Source organism: Artemia sp. Qi Xiang Cuo, chromosome 3, assembly GCF_049724085.1.
Source record: "Artemia sp. Qi Xiang Cuo chromosome 3, ASM4972408v1, whole genome shotgun sequence".
Classification (NCBI taxonomy): Eukaryota; Metazoa; Arthropoda; class Branchiopoda; order Anostraca; family Artemiidae; genus Artemia; species Artemia sp. Qi Xiang Cuo.
In genome coordinates, this window is record NC_142796.1 from 33,779,546 (window position 1) to 33,797,847 (window position 18,302).

Consider the following 18,302-nt stretch of genomic DNA (forward strand, 5'->3'; position numbering starts at 1 on the left):
GGATTTATCCCCATTTGAAAGTTTATTTGTTCGTCATTGAACGGCAGTGTGGTATAAGAAAACAAAACCTAATTAAAGGTGTTACGTCAAAAATACTAAATGAATCTGGGTTATCATCACAATATTTGTGACAGGCAAATGCACAATCTTTCCCTTTCTCCTCTCCCCAAAGTTGTTATGATTGTTCTATATATTCAAAAGAATTTACCTTTCTTTTTTCGACCCCCTTCTCCTCGACATAAAATTTTTACCAACGTGCCCACTCTGCGGGCTATTAAATCCAAAATAATACATCTCAGCAACCCCTCCCCCAGACAAAATTAAAACTTGGCACCCCTGAGTAGGTAAAAGACAAAACCCTGCCTACACAAAGGGGCAGACACATATGCAAGGAGCTTTCATGCCCAGGCTCTGTCAAGATGTCCAGACTTTGCCCATAGTTTTGTATATTCGCCGGCGTAGACTCATCTACAAAGGGGTTCAGATTTCACCGTGATGGGTCCGGGAATCATCCTCTCGCGAAAAATACGTTAAATACAAGGAAACCTGAACACCGGGGCTTTTACAGCGTTAAATTTCCCACACATACAGACGCAATTATAGTCTTAGGTAAGGAAGGGGGAGGACTAAAATACATGTTTAGTTTATCGCCTATGGCTCAGGGTAAAAAGCTGGAAGTCACAGTATATGGCATCAAATGAAGATAATGATTCACTCTGTTCTAAATAAGCAATGATTAAGCAAGTGCTGGAGGACTCGTCCCATTACCATCCTATTAAAATACAAATTCACGTGGAATGTATTATGGTCTTACTCGGCACTTCTGTTTATAGGTACCAAGAAATTCATAACTTGATGACGAAGTAAACTAATCTTCTCTGCATTTGATATCAAACTAACCTTTACTTTCATGTTGGTGCCATAATTTAGGCTGTGAAATTAGGCTAATACCAAGATGGATATCCTCTATATCTACATCTCCGGCGTTTAGGGTTTAGGTCACTAATCAACATTATTTCAAATCACCTGTCAAAGTTTTTCTGATTTTTTTATTCTTTGCTGTTAACAAGATTGGACCAGCGGATATTGGGAATAGACAAAAAATGCCACCTCCTGCTAACAGAAAGATGTGAACAATACAAAAATGATATACTTTTGTTCTAATCCCAGTTATGGCCAACATTACATAGAAATAAAACTTATTCCTTTCAGTCTATATTGTCCAAAATAAAAAAATAACCCCCCCCCACAAACAAAATAAATTGAGCGACTAGTTTGAACTTGCTAGATAACATCAGTCCAGTCATTTTAGCCAAAATAGGATAAGAATATTGGAATTTGAGATAGTCAGCTATAAAATCGTATACACCTTTATTATGACACTGTAAAACTCTACCTACCGCAGGGTGGACGCAACTACAGATTTCTAAGGTCAACGTAAAAAAATCGATATTTTGCACTTTTTTGCAAATATCCCTGTTTATACGGATTTATACTATTTGTATTTATTAAAAATTGGGCATTTGTCTGTTAAACGAAACACTCAAGAATTCCGCTGTCAGATTCACTGTATAAAGATAATATAATATAATCTACTATTTTTATACTGTGCTAAGATCTAACAATAACAGGTTTGCCTCATCGGAAACCTTTATGATTTGCTTGTTTTGAATGAGACAGACTACGATGTAGCTATATTTTAAGTAAATATTTAATATATAGAGGTGGTTAGGGGTTAGGTTAGTTATTTAATAAAATGCGTTCTGCGCGGCCTGCTTTCCATAATTCTGTGTCGTAGCTTCCATAATTTTGTTACTAAAGTATTATATTATCATCATGTTTTAGTATGTTTCGTTAGGATTAACCAAACTTCACTTCTTCGGTGTGTTTCGTTTAACAGACAAGTACCAAAAAATATTGTACACGGATAAATTTTAATTTTTTTTTACTTAAAAATGTTTTTTGTACGTTCAACCGTCTTTGAGATAGAGGGCAGTGAGTGCGCGATGTTTATCTCGATCGACTGTTGTGGGGCGATAGATCAGATTGAAAAACAACACATTTCGATTACCATAGTCGAATTATCTTTGCACAGTCAGTTTTATACACTAATAATAACGTATTCCAAAAGTTTTAAGCCATATACGAGCAAAATTATATTAATAACGTACAACGCTAGACCAGTAGCAAAACAATCATTAAATTCAGATTAGTGGAGAATGTTAGCTAGCTGAATTATGTTCAGAATAAACGAAAGAATGAGTATACCCTTTTGATAACAATCCCCACATACCCTACTACTATATAAATAGGAGATGATGACCACACTCCACTAAAATAAATCGTTTGTACATCCCTTGATTAAATGGCAAAAATAATAAAATGACGTATGTGTAAACATCCATTATGGCGGGACTACTAGAAGATTTGGTACTTACGCATTATATGGGCCTTTACAAGGAAACCAGTCACCAAAAACCCGCCAGACAGGTTAACTCAAGACACCGCTATAGAGTAATGCAATGCAAAGCGTGGTTTTCATTGCGTTTCTGATTTTTAAACTGTGGTTTTTTGGGGTTTAGGGGGGGGGAGGTACCTAGGTTAGTTTACTTATTTAATATGCTATGCTTAACCCCACCAAAAAAAAAGAAAAAAAAACACCCCCTAATATGCAAATATATAGCCCAAATTTGTTTACAAACTATTATATATTCATCCTATTTTATTTCATTAGCATTAACCAAACTTGACTTTTTAGAAAGGCCCATATAATGCGTTACTACCAAAGATTTTTCTGATTGAGGGGGTGTGATAAGAGCAATAGGCGCAAATATTTGGAATTTGGATTTTTAGAAAGTTTTCAAAAAAATTCTAAGGGATCCATGGGCGGCAATCTGTCCCCAGTCCCGGCAAGAATCACAGTGATTTAGGCTTGACATGTGATCGTTGAGATTGCTATAGACTTTTGCGGATTAAATCCGTAAATTTTATAAGCAATTGATTATGAAAAAAATATTATTTACGCCAATCCATGGAGCACATTTGTCCCTGAAATACAGTAGGCCAGTGGCTTTCAGCAGCCCAGCCTATCCCCCCGGTGAGCAGGTATACACGGTCTCGATTTCAAGAATTGCATCATTAAAAATACATTTTCACACAGGTTCTTCAAAAGTAACTAAATACATCGTTTATATGAAATTGTTGTTATCAATTACAGGCATGACCTCAGTAAAAATACACACTGACATCAGCTTGTGGAAAAACAACCTGAGAAGTGTCATTAGAAAAGTTTTTGACATCATCAGCAAATTGGCATTGAATCAGGAAAACCACACTTGACTCAGCTAAACCCGTTGGGCAGTGTTTTCACAGTTTTTTAAATGTTATAGTCAATCTTTTAAAAGAAGACTCATTGACGCCTGCAGTATGATTCAATTGTGTAGAATGTAAGCTAAAAACAGATCAATCGGTTTTATGAACATAAAACTGGTTTCTTTTCAAGATAAAACTGATAATACATTGCTTATGCTTATACATTGTCTTTCAACCGACACTAGAAGGAGAACACAAGTACAAAGCCAAATTGTCTGGACACAGGGAGTAATTTGGGGTGGTGAGGATGACACATCTCATACCCTTCTAATAAACCCGTACACAGAAATATATTTCAAATGCGAAAAAAATGTAAAAATAGTGGTACAAAAAAGGCTTTCAATTTTGGCAAGAAAACGTAGTCCCACAGCCCCCTACCCTGTGTAGTTGCCTACTCACCTTCCTAACAAAATTAATAATGATGCGTATAGCCAAATTGGACTACCCACTATAAAGATTATCCAATAAATGTATGTAAAGTTTGCATTTTCTGGGGAAACACTAACACAAACGCCACACCAAGGTCGTATTCAGGGGTAGAGTTACAGAGTTTGAACCTCCTCCCAAAATTTTATCCGACTCGTAACAACGTAATAAAAATGCGCATAAACAAATTTATGATGCATTCTTTAAAGTTTTTTTGTAAGCCCTCTCCCACCCAAAAAAAATTGCCTCCTTCCCTAGAAAAATCCTGGATGTGCCCTGGCCACACAGACTAGGAAAACACACATCCGTCCATACCTCTACAGACCCGTTTCTACGGCTACTGATTCTCAGGGCAAACTAATTTTGGCACCCTTTGTGAGGAGATTCGTAAAATTTTGAAAAGGACAAAGATAGAGCATTGGAGATACATGTTTATCATTGTAATTTTTACACATTTTAAAGGTCATCACATAAGCTCTTTTACTGGGTTGAGTATCTTATTGTGTTATTCGTGTGGTTTTATGCAATTTTTGTCACAGTGAAATATCAAATGAAACATACGAGAAAAAAGACTCACTCGCGACCAGTAGCCTACTAGATAACTCGTAATCGCAGGAGGACGAAGAAGATACGCTAATTTAGAGACTCCAGTGGCAAACGGCTCGGTACTTTTCTGTTATACCGACTACACTCAAGAAGTGAATTTAGGGTAATCTTAATGAAATATACCAAAATATGACGCGAATACAATACTTTAGCTACAAAACTATGGAAAAAAACTACGATAAATAATTATGGAAAGCAGAGCACCCAGAACACATTATATTATATACTTAACCTAACCTAAATAGTTTTTATACCCGTATAGTAATTTGTCTCACTGAGATTAACCTAATTATTTCCGAATGCAGACAAAGAAACTGATTTTACTCAGATCGAAAACTTGAGTGTGGTCGGTGTAACAGACAAGTGCCAACAGCTCAAAAATGCAAAATGATGGGAATGTAAAGCAGCTTGTAATATTGGAGAGGGAGAGATGAGAAACAAATACAGAAAGCAGCAAATTGTAGCACCTTTAAGCTCGTTGTGGCGCTCTAAGCTCCTAAGCTGCAAGTACCTTGAGGCAGCACAACCCATGCAACAAGTTTACCTAATTCTCTTTCTATGTTATTTTCCAGCAAGGCCGACACAATCGTTTTTGTTTTGGATGAGCTAATATTTCCACAAAAATTTATTAGACACCGACCTTTAGGCTAATCTAAAAACCAATCCAGGCTTGAATCTGAGTTTTCGTGAAAAATTGGGAATTTGTTTAAAGAAATTTAAAAGCGATCTTAGATTTTTGTTTAGATGTCAGAAGTAGGCCTAAGTTACATTAGTCATAACCCAACTAATCAAGTTAAATAATTATATGTAGACAAAAACAGGAAGAATTTGAATAGAAATTCTTGTTATTTTACCGTTTAAAAATGTCGGAAACAGTAAGAATTCAAATATTATTCATTCCTTACCTGTTAGAACAATAGGGTTTTTGTTGTCTGAGATTAAGGCACTTAGAACGAGAAAGAGCGTGCTTGTAGATGACAACTTTTCCAAATCGGGCACAGTTTCATCATAAACTACCACATCTTTCGTCTCTTTATTTCGTAGGGCTTCTTTCCCATCACTAGTCGTTGCAAGATCGGCAATTGTTGCCCTCCCAGTCTGCAGTCTTTTTCGATTAATTCTATCGGCACAATTTAAATTCAATGCTCCTTTTATATGCGATTTATTAAACGCAAGGAAGGGCCGGCAGTCTAATAACAGAAATTTGTCACCGCCATCGATGCGATTAGCGAGACTGTCACAGCTGATAATGTTTGTTTTCTTCATGACTAATATTTTTTGTAAAGATATTTCAACACTAGATGGGCTTGTAGGTAAGCTTGTTGAGGATATGCCTAAGCAGTAACGCTTCGGTGGTGATACAGGTCCTTCTTTATCTATTCCTTCACCTGATGGATCACTAAAACTTCTACTAAATGATAACTTGAGTACCTCTCTCCGTGCATTGGCCATCCCTGCAATAAATCATAGTTGAAAACAACCCGTAATAAAGGTGGGTTTACTTATACAGCACTTTTAATTGGTTGATAATGACGACAAGAATTTTGAAACGCTATAGGAAAAAAAATACTTCCTAAAAACAGTGTTACGCATCAAGCTATTTCCAGGAAATGACACATAAAAGCATATCATCAGTTTTCAAGGTTAAACAGTTCGAACTTGCTAATGTAGCACTGAGAAATCCAACGGAAGTTTTTTACCAATATTGTTGTGAGCTATTATAATTCAGTATTGCAAAATAAAATTAGGCTTTGAAATCAGAAGACTTTCGCTTTATTCCTGGAGAGTTGAAATTTTGAGGCTACTCTTGCTCCTTCTTAGAAACCAAAAGCACCACTTCGTGACAGCATGATTCCGAAATTGTAAGATAAAATACGAAGGTTTCTATAATTTGGTATTAATCATCAATCTCAGAATTGTTGTCAATTGCTAATTTGGCTCTTTGAGCAAAATGCAAAATAAGTATAATTTCTTTTTTGACGTCTCCAAAATTCCAGAATTTGAGGTCAAGGGTAACTTTAAAGTTATCTGGTGATTCCACAATCCCGCATTCTCTAGGGCGAGACATGTTTCTGAATATAAACTTAAGAGAGAGAAAAACGGGTTTAGTTTAAATAAAGCAATGGAACAAGAGCACAAAAAAATAAATAAATAATAAAAATCTGAATATTTCGTCTCCATGTCCGGGAACCTTTTTCAGCGAAAAAAAAAAACTATGAAAAAAACAACACAAAAACATTATTTTTTGTTTAATCAAACCATCTAAAAAATAAATGGTATCTAACACACAAAAAAAAAAAAATTAAATTAAACAAATAAATATAACTCACATTTTAAACATTTTCAGATTTTCAATTACTGTGAACACTGACAAGATAAAACGAATAACTATATAGTACACAACAGATAATTTTCCTCTTTACAGTCTGATTGGAAAATAGGATCTAATAAAAATGAAGATCATATTTAATTGAAAGAAAATCATAAAACCCCAGGTTACCACCATGATTAAATTTCTGAATGTTAATCCTACTCCTGTTGTGCTACTCAATAAGAAAAAAAAACGTTGCCATTGCCACATGACTCATAAGGCTCTTTTTTGAAATTCTGGTCTGATCATGATTATATAGTAATAGGTAATCGGACTCAAATTTTAGCTATGTTTACTTTATTTAGCAGAACTCTAATTACCAAAACCTGAATTATTATCAGAAGTACATACAAAATACGTGATTACAGCCAGTATAATTGTCACAAGTATACATTTTGTTAATAAACGGTGGGAATGCTCCAGCAAAATTATTTATAAGCCTAGCTATATGAATATAAAGTTTATCTGGATGTAATAACAGAAAGGAGTCACAAACACTTTTTTACTCCTTATCCTTACTCTTACTCATGGCCATTTACCTAAAAGGCAAGTAGACTATGTGTTGGGCCTTCTGGGCCCCACTTCCAAAGAGAATACTCGTATTTTTTTTTCGATATAAAGTTTAAAAAAAAAAAAAAATACAAAATGCTTTCAAATCTTGTATTACGGGATGGATCGTTTAGTATAGAATGAAAATCCAAAAAAGCGGTGGTAATTTTGATCCATTATTATAAACCCTCAGCAGACCTAAGATCCTTCAGTTTGAAACTCCATATTCTAGACAAAGGGTTCCAATTAAGGAACCCTTACCATTTACTCCTACAGATATTTCTGTCTCCGCCACAAGATTCTGAAATAACTTTTGGGGGATATACTTTACACATTATTGCAAAAAAAAAACAAAAAAAAAACGGTATACCCCTTGCTCTCTACATTTTTGTGAATTGACGCCACTGGGTGTAAGTCTGGTCCAGCTTCCCCGTCCTTATTTCGTTTTTTTCCTAGTCCATGTCGCGCATAAATGCCTACCTCATTTCTACAGGGCATTGATGATGCTTTATGTATAGAGGTATGGACTCTAAATTAGAATTTAAGAAAATCTTCGGTCTTCTCTTCCAAAAGGCGTTTTATTCAATTGGAAGCATAAAACTTGAAAAACGCCACTGTTTCCCACGGAAACACACTCCCTTACAATGTGAGTAAAGGTGCAAATTTCTCAAATAGGGACCTCTTACAACAGCTAATTATTCATTGGTTTTCATAAATACGTCTGAATCTAGTCCACCTAGGCCCCTTGTGCTGGCAATTTAATCCCCTTTTTGAGAAGGAGCAATATCGGATATGCATGTACGCACAATATTGCTTCCGTCAAGTGGAGTTTGTGGGGAGGGAGGCTATAATCTGTTTGCAAGCAATTACTACCAGTGTTTAGTTGCACACCTTCCAAGGCCGTATCCAGAAATTTTTGTTCAAGGGGGGAGGGGGTAAAAAAATTTAAAGCACATCAAAAATTTGCTTACATGCATTTTTTTACTTTTTTTTACGAGTCGGACAGAAATTTCGGGGGCTCCTCTTGCCACCCAATCCTTATCTCAGTCCTTGACAAGGAAAGAGGGAATTAAATTATTTATTTCGAATTTCATACTTTCCTGTAGTCTATAAATTTCGCCTGTTTCAATTAAACTCCCCTCCATCATTCCAAACTAAAATAATGTAGATGTATCCGAGTCTAAAGGGGGGAGGGCTAGTCAAAATCGCAATTTATATCCTTTTCTGAAATTAACAGAGTAATACCAGAATCCGTACTTGATTTTATTTAGAATTTCTACTTATTGGACTTCCACAATCTCTTCCAGTTTTATTAAGTCCCGGAGCCCTAATATGTGGATACAGCCCCAAGCTGAATAAGTTAGCCTTATGAGCAAACTGTTGACGAGAATTAAGTACAACAAAGAATGTAAAGACCAACGGAATAAGCAAACTTCTGGATATAGCACAGGACCATGTCCTGGAATTAGGGTAGGTTGAGGGGGTGTGGTTGGGTTGGTTGGGATGGGGCTCAATTAAAAAAACGACAATGAAAATCCAAAAATATAAATTTTCTGAATGTAATGAACTAAGAATTTCGTTATAACAATGTATAGTCCAGAACAGGACCATAAACTGCACTTATACTGCCCTTTGTATATTTTTCGATCTTTTCTTTAATTCGCTAGCCAAAAGACCAACATAATGTACGATGTGCTTTTTAGCGCTCTTTTCAAATATACTAGTTTCTAGCGTCGCGAGTTCTATTTTAATCCCTTAGAGGGACAGCATAAGCAGCACAATAGCGCTGCCTAATTAAAGAATGATATCGATTCATGTATTATTATTTTTTTCCCCAGGCTACTTCGCATGGAAGGAGCGGTCATAGAAACAGAGAATGTCGAGGAGGATGTTGAACTAACTTAAAAGACGCTGTATGTATCCAGGTGGTCAAAATAGCGTATCTGCAACGTCTCAGTAACGACTGATGGTATGAATTTGAAACTGTAAAGAGATGTTGAGAGGGAGGGAGTGTTGAACTAATTAAGAAACAACATGTGCATCCAGGTTGTAAAAATGGCGTATCTGTAATATGTCAGGAACAGCGATTATTAAGTTGAAACTTTCATGGAATGTTGAACTAAAACCAAAGATACTATGGGCATTTATGTGGTCAAAATGTTGTATCCGAAATATCTGAGGATCGGTTAAGGGTATGAAGTTGAAGCATCAGTGTGAAATATCTCCAAAACGCAAATTGGTCATTGAAATGGGAAACAAAACGTTCTAGTGGTCTTTTTGAGGGACGAAAGTGATTGGAAGACAAATACAACCAGCCCACCTCTGTGTCCTTTTTTCCTACCCACCCTCACGACCACAAGCACATCCAATCAAAACTTTGAGATAACTGTTTGTCCAAAACAGCTGTCTATTTCGGGTAGCTCTATATAACTCTAACAGCACTTTCGGGGTAGGCCAATATTTGATCCTGGGTGTCCAATTAGCTGAAAATTTTCGGAGATCATTCTTTGGTCCAAAAAATCAAACGTTTGCAAATCTTACATTATTAATTTAATTACTAATAAGGAATCAGTGCATGAGAGCGGCTCTTCGGAAGAAAATCCTATAGAACAAAAAGAGAAGTAGATAGATAGATAGATAGATAGATAGATATTTATTTCGAGAAATTACTATCACAAGTCCCAAAGGGCCGAATTCGAATTTGGAAGTCCATAAAAAAACAAACAAGCAAGAAAATCATAACAAAAGCACAACAACTAAAAAATTGGCAACCAATGCAAAAAAATAAAAATAAATAAATAATTAAATATCGGAATGCTATATGATTCCTTTGTCACTTATATTAAAAACTGCAAAATGGCAACTATTTAAAAAGATAAAAACTGATAAAACTGAAAAAATAAATAATATACCCATACCATATTTTTAAAAAACAACATAAAAAGGGGATTGGGAACAAAAAAAAAGAGTAAAAGGAAAACCGAGGTGTTTCTTTTATTATATAAGAGAAAAGACAAAATTTATGTACAATTTAACAACTATTGATTATATCAGTAGAGAAAATGGATAAAAGATTTCTTATACCGGAAGGTAGTGCAAGGAATGGGAGATAAGGTGGGGATAGGCTGGGACACAGTTCGTGAAGGACGATTTCTATCCGGTACATGGTAATCAGGGAGAAGGTTCGCAGTACAGGGGTTCAAAAGTGCCAACTTACCAAAACCGAGGCACAAATTATTTCTTCGTCTCTCGAGGGTCTCTAGGTTTGAAATATTTAACAAATGCAAATATGGTATCATGCCCTCTATAAAAATAATTCTTAGAGCTCTCTTTTAGACATTTTTAGAATTTTTTGTGTTGCTTCAATTGAGAGGCCAGGGTGCCACACAGGACAAGCATACTCTAATATGGGACGCACAAAAGAAATGTATACTTGTAGTAAATGTGATTGGGGGCAACTGAATTTATTTAAAAGTTTAAGGAGGGAAAGCGAGGAGTTTGCTTGTCGTAGGATATTATTTAGATGGGCATCCCATTTCAAATTAGAAGAAATAGTAACACCAAGGAGTTTAAGAGATGTGACGGAGGTTCCAGGAGAAACAGGAGCAAGAAAAAAGGGAGGGAATTTAAGGAAAGTTACTGGGAGTATTGTGTATTTGGAAAGGTTAACTGCTATTTCAAGGGACGTGGCCTCACAGGCATTATATTGGAGTATGCCCACTAGGTTGCTGAACATGTTTTTGTGACATATCTCTATAACTGTCAAGTCATCGACAAATTTCCACCTATTGTCATAAAGGGTTGAATGGCTGTTAATCACAAGACAAAAAAGGAGAGGGCCTAGAATAATCCCCTAAAGAATGCCATTAAATATGGGAGATGCTCTGAGAAACAATTTAGATATTTAACTGCTTGAGATCTATTAGAAAGAAAAGAGGCAACGAGCTTAACAAGGAAAGTTTCAATGTGAAATTCCTTTATAAGTTTATCTATGAGTAAATTGTGGTTAATCAAATCGAAAGCTTTTTGAAGAACAATATAAATCAGATTAAGCCAAGTGTTAGGTTTTTCAAGTAATTTACCCATGGTATCAACAAGATGGATCAGGTAATGAGAGGTTGACGTGGCCAGTCTGCGAGAAAATTTTCATACAATTTTGAAAAAAATTGAGGTGAGGGTAATAGGACGAACGCCATCAAAGCCAGGCTTCCCATTTTTCTTTTTGATTGGGGTAATAAAGCATTGTTTCCAATATTATGGGAACTGTCCAGATTTGGTAATTCCATTAAACAGGGTGGATAGGGGTTTTGAGAGGTAATCACTGAAAGCTTTAATCAGAGGAACAGGAATATCTAAAGGGCAAATGCTTGATCGTTTTAGTTTTTCAATTTTTTTTACAACATCAAGTGGAGAAATATGTGGGAGTGAAAAAGGATCAGGAATATCTGGAAATGCGTGAGATAGTGGTGGGAGACTCTGGACAATAGAAGCCAGAAACTTATTGAGGTCATTAGCTGTGGTCTTTGGAGGTTCATTTATATTAAAATTTTGCTGTTCTTGACTCTTGCCGGTAAGTTTTTTTAATTTCAGAGTACCAGTTCTTTGGTTTATCATGGCACAAGTATTTAATTTTATTTTTATAATAGGCTCGGGCAGCTTTTCTAATTTGAATTTTTAATTCCTTTCTTAACTTATTTGCTTCAGCTAAATTACCCCTGTTAAATAAGCTTATTTTCGTGCGGATTAATATTTTTATGTGATTATTTATGTTAGGTTTATCACTGGAGCATTTTCTGATTTTTTTTTCTTCTGGGAAACATAATGAGTAGGAACATAATGAGTAGGAATCAACTAGTTTTTTGTGAAAAATCAAAATTTTGTCATCAAGGTTATTAGAATTATAAAGGTCTGACCAACTTTCACTGGTCAGCCATGATCCAAAAGAAAAAAGGCCTGTATCACTGAGGGGACGGCAAACCCCAATGGAGGTAGTAAAGGAATGTTCAATGGCTGAAAAGTGAGAAAAAAGAAGACAAGAGGGGAAACTGCCTCCTAGTGGTGGCAGTGCTTGCGGGGAGTTGTAATACTTACTCATGTTTGAACAAATAACATCCAGAGAGGTGTTACCTTTTGTTGTAGATATTTTAGCCAGTTGTTTAATATTAAGAGAGGTGCAGATAGAGTCTATTCTCAGGTCATTCGCATCGCCAAGTAAGCAAATACCCGCGTTCGGATACTTCGATAACACAAAGTCAGAACTTATAAGAAACCGTTGTATAAATTTGTGTTTCTAGTCAATACTTTAGTTAGGGGAATGATAAAAGACGGTAGTTAGCATTAAATTGAAAGAGCGGGGAAGTACTTTCTGTCTAAGGCTCAGCCATAGGATTTAAACATAATCTGATAAGTTGTGGGTGGGGATGAGTTTAGGTTGGAGGTTATCTCGGACAAAAAATAATATACCACCCCCTTTTTTCCAAAGGGGGTGATCGGGAGGGCAAAGTTTTATAAACTGAGTATAATTGCTGATTTTTAGGAAATCTGGGTTCTGGGACTGAACCTCTGTCGCAGCAATAATATTAATTTTATTAATTTCAGAGATACCCTGGAGTTTGGTAATTTTATCAAAATTCAGGCTCTCAGCATTGGTAAGTAGGAAAGTTGGAAATTTAAACCGAATTGGGTATTGGGATTTTTTTTCAATTCGGGATGGAGTTATTTGGGGTTGAAGTTTATGAGAAGGATGATGTGGGTAAGGGTGTGTAATAGGTAAGGGTGTAATAATAGTCGTATTGGTGACAATCCCTCCCTGATGATTCCACGTATGGTTCTAAATAATATGTTTCATGGTTGTTTATCATCTCGTAGGGTGTCACGTGGTCTTCGGTGAAGCACCAATAATACCAGAAAAGGAGAGTCGTATCCAGAGCAGTATCCAGGATTTTTGATTGGGGGGTGTTTTACACAACGGTTTTTTTTCGTGGGGTTATACACAAAAAAACTAAAAATATCCATGAAGATTTAATTATATCTATTTTTGTTACGTTTTTACGAATCAGGAGAACATTTCTGGGTGGGGGGGGGTGGTTCAAGCCCCCCCCCCCACGGATACGGCCTTGGTCGCATCATTTGATTCCTGTTCAACACTATTTCCAAATATGTTCGCCACCCTCGTCACAGTTGGATCCTCCTAAATATCCTAATAAGGTCAAACATAGTCCTAGGTTAGACCTATATAAAAATTTCGCTTTTCTTTTGAATTGATTCTTATCAGCAGTTGAGTCATAATACGAAATAATACAAATTTTAAAAAAACATCAGCAAAGAGTTCTCCTTCATCCGGGGGGGGGTTGTTATATTGTTTCCTTCAAACTGGTAATGACGGTGCATGATTAACCAATAGCGTCCTATACCCCGCTACGACTAAAGTCATAGGTCGAGGCTATAAATTTGTATAAATTTGTTGAGTTTGTTGTTTTTTTTAAACTAGCTTTAGTTGACATTGTCAAACATCCGTAGATGACACATGAGCACAAACATTAATGGGAATCCAAAATATAAGCAAACTTGTGCATGTCACATAACAAATCACTGCACCACCAAGCTGCCTGGGGCCACGGCAGCCTTGCTTGCTCCTCCTCCATCTCAATCTTTTCAAAGGTGTCCCCCTTTACAACCTCCCAAGAAGTTCCAGTTTCCTTTAAATCCTTTCTTATGACCTCTTCCTACCACATTCGAGGACGACCTGCCTTACGTTTGGGCCTAGATGGATGATCGAAAAGGACTATCTTTGGCAGCCTATCATCCTTCATCCGTGACACGGTTCCAACCCATATCCCCACTTAAACTTTCTCTCATTATAGCCCTAGAGAATGGGCCACTGGGTCTGTACTATAGGTCTAAATCTGGCACCGCTCTTGGTACTTATCTCTTATAGCCATCACACTCAAGAAGTGAAGTTAGGTTAATCCTAATAAAATATACCTAAGTGATATGAAAATAAAATAGTTTAGTAACAAAATTATTGAAACTACAACAGATAATTATGGAAATCAAGCCCCCCAGAACGCATTATATTAAATGGTTGGTACTTGTCTAAAATATAAAACACACTCGAGAACTTTTGGTGGGATATAAGAGATAAGGGTAAATTTTTCGTTGGTCATACTAGCCTATTGACTTATGAATAAAGTAAACATACTACTTGATGCCTTTTTTTATGCTCTTTCCAAATATAATAATCATTTTTATCGGAAACGAATTTTACCCCCCACCCCTATATATACCAATTAAGGGTATATATTTACACAATAGGGGGTGGGGGGGGGAGCTTAAACTTACCTCTCATTTATATCAGAAATAAAATTTACCCCCATCCCCTTAATATGCAAATATATACACTGAATTGGTATATTTAGGGGTGGGGGTAAAATTCATTTCCGACAAAAATGATTATTATATTTGGAAAGAGCATAAAAAAAGGCATCGAGAGGTATGTTTAGGCTACTATATTCGTAAGTAAATAATATGAACAACGAAAAATTTACCGAGATAAGTACCCCACTTTTTTTTAGGGGGGGGGGGATACGGTGAAACTGCAATGGCAGTATTACTGTATTTGAAAAGAGCATTGAGTGGAGAATTGAATAGTATGTCATTTTTTTTCTTAGCTCTACCACCAAAAGACAGAAGGAACCATGCACCACCACGCACTTGGAACCCACTTTCAAGACACAATGTGAGATAGTAGCGTTAAAGGTATTTGAAAAGAGCCTTAAAGGAACATCAAGTAGTGTGTTCACCTTTCAGCTAGCGGATTAATCAAACCATCAAAAAATTTACCAACAGCTTTAATTTGAAGAGACTTATTACCTTAGTTTATGGTACGATGAATAAACATCAGGTTTTATTCAATTTCGTTTCTTGTTGATTTTCACACTAAATTCCTACGTCCAATCTCTTTGAAATTTCAATGATCACTGAATAGATAAAACCTTAGGGAGTAGAATATGACAAAAGAGAATGAGTCATTTCATGAATCGCAGCTGCCAAATTTGTGACGTCACCCACGCGTACTACTACCGCAGTTTCTACATGAAAGAAATGGGGTAAACACTCTACTGAGCTATACTTGCAAAAGAATGTATGGTTTAGATACTCTCTTAAAGTAAAAAAAAAACAAGTTTTGCAACTGAAAGTAAAGGGAAACATTAAAACGAACAGAAACATTTAAGTATATGAGGGGGTTGCCCCCTCTTCAACCAATAGCGTCATTTGGGAGGATCTGGCTGGGGCTATAGCCCCCCTCTGATTTTAGGAGGGACCCCAAATTAGTAGTCAAAATTATATTGATTTGATCTTCAGTGTGAAAAAAATTGTGTCTTCAATTAAAACAAATCCGTTTCTAATAGAGCTCTACTTCACAACAATCTATTGTGAGCCTCATTCCCAAACATTTGTTTATTATTTCTATTTCATATTTCATCACACATTTTTATTGTCTTTTTGTAAAAGCCACGGTGCCCAACTTTCATTACAATACAACAAGGTGACCCAGGATCTGTAACAAAATTATACATGTCGGTTACGCGATTCTGGGGCAGTGATCCCCTCTATATATACGTATTATGTACTCTTTATTTCTTTGAGTGTGTTCTTGAATCTGTTCTGAATTTTATTCTAAGTCGTATGTGACTGAAGTCTTCTCTTTTTCCGGACTTTGTGATTAGAACACAATCATAGGCAGCGCAATCGCGCTGCCTAGGTAAAGAACGATGTTGGCACAATGTATTATTATTTTTTTTTTTTTCCAGACCCGGGCACTTCGTATCGAAGGAGTTGTCGTAGAAACTTCGAAAAGGATTCATTCGATTGGAAATTGGAGTGGCTAGTGCCCTTTTTAATAATCGAAAGTAATTGGAGGGCAACTAGCCCCCCTCCCCCACGCCCATCATTCCCCCCAACACATCCAATCAAAATTTTGAGATACCCGTTTTGTTTACCGTAGTTGATTTCCACATAGAAAATATGTTTTTGAGGAGGACACTCCCCCACAACCCTCGAGGTAAGGGTTTTAAGTTATGCCCTAAGGTAAGGGTTCTAGTTATGCTATAAGAACGATGTTGGCACAATGTACTATTTATTTTAATTTTTTTCCTTTAGCGCAGGGTACTTCGTATCGAAGAAGTTATCGTGGAAACTTTGAAAAGAGCTCATTCGATTGGAAATTGGAGTTGCTTGTGCCTTCTTTAATTGTCAAACGTAATCGGAAGACGATAGAAACCCTATGCACACCCACCATTCTCCGAAACGTTTTCACTCAAAAGTTTGAGATAGACATGGGGTTAAATAGAAAGAGTAATCAGATAGACGATATGTATCCGAAGGGGGCTCCCCCCCACAACCTTCAGGACGAAGGCTCTAAGTTATGCCCTGAGGACATATAAGGTTTTTATTGAAGGCGTTGTCGTAGAAACTTCAAAAAAGGCTCATTAGATTGGAAATTCAAAGGGCTAGTGCCCTTTATAATAGTCGAAAGTGATTGGAGGGCAACTAGCCCCCCCCCCCTCCAAGCCCATCATTCCCCCAAACATATCCAATCAAACATTTGAGATAGCCATTTTGTTCAGCGTAGTTGATTTCCAGATAGAAAATATGTTTTTGAGGAGGACACACTCCCCCACAACCCTCGGGGTAAGGGTTATAAGTTATGCCCTGAGGGCATATAAGAACGATGTTGGCACAACATCTTTCTTTTCCTTTATTGTTTTTTTTCCCTTTAGAGCAGGGCACTTCGTATCGAAGAAGTGGTCGTAGAAACTTACAAAACGGCTCAATCAATTGGAAATTGGAGTGGCTTGTGCCCTTTTTAATAGTCGAAAGTGATTGGAAGGCAACTAACACCCCTTCCCTGTCCACCATTTCCCGAAACACATCCAATCCAAATTTTGAGATAGCCATTTTATTCAGCGTAGTTTTAAGTTCTGTAAATTAGGTCTTTGAGGATGACAACCCCCTCACAGCTCCCAGAGCAAGGGTTGTAAATTATGTCCTGGGGGTATATAAGGTTTTTATAGAACGCGTTGTCGTAGAAACAGTAGGGAGGCCCTAACGACTCCGAGATAAACTGCGTGCTGTCATCTATAATTGAGTTTAACGCTGACAGGTTTTACTTTATTCAAGGATTCTTGATCCACGAAGGGGAGAGAATTTCTGAGAAATTTATTTTCATAATCGAGGGGAACTAGATTTCTGAGAAAATGATTTACATAATCGGCGGAGAATTAGTAAACAAGGAAGCGGAATTAAGAAACAATATGGCTTCTTTGATCTTTAAGTCTGAGGAATAAATGGTCTTTAGTGACAGAGATAAATTAATATTCTATTTTTAAATATGGCTTCTCTGGTCATTAGGCTTAGTGATAAATTCTGGAATTAATATTCTATCGAAGCCATAATAGTGTAGCTAGGAACACCTATGAGATGAAGACAGATTGAAAATATTTTACGCAGGAAAGGGTTTCCTGGGAATTTCAAATGTGACAGCGCACGGATGCCGAAACAAAGGAAAACGCCGAAATTACTTTTAGGGGATTATTTGGGCGAAACCGTTTGAGACATTTTAGAAGATGATTTAGGCAAAACAGTTTGAGACATTTTAGAAGATAATTTAGACAATGATTTGGGGTGAAACTCTGTGGTCGTTATAATACACAAGTTCCATTTGAACCGTGTTGTGAGATCCCCATACCCCAACCCCAAAGGGCCCCATCCCCCCGGGCCCCCAAAGGAGCCCCTCCCCCTAGACCCCCAAAGGCCCCCCTCCTCCCCAGCCCTTCTCCCCTCCCCTCCTCCCCCTTCCCTCCTCCCCTCCCCTCCCCCAATTTTTTTAAACTTTTTTGAATCAATTTGTTTGTAAGTCTGTGTTGGTGTTTGCAAGTCCAAGTGTTTGCCTTTGTTGGTTTATATGTCTAAAGTG

General features: G+C 36.8%; 1 protein-coding gene across 1 annotated transcript in view; it reads right to left on the bottom strand.

Moving 5' to 3' along the window:
* LOC148954028 (dual specificity protein phosphatase 10-like) overlaps positions 1–15,284 on the bottom strand; it is a 43,284-nt gene extending 28,000 nt beyond the window's left edge. Inside the window, exons 1-2 of the mRNA XM_089085751.1 lie at positions 15,197–15,284; positions 5,310–5,858 (exon numbers count right to left, since the gene is read on the bottom strand). Coding sequence (XP_088941877.1) covers positions 5,310–5,856 — 547 coding nt within the window. The 5' untranslated portion in view covers positions 5,857–5,858; positions 15,197–15,284. The remainder of the gene's footprint in view (positions 1–5,309; positions 5,859–15,196) is intronic.
* Between the last annotated feature and the right edge of the window lie 3,018 nt (positions 15,285–18,302).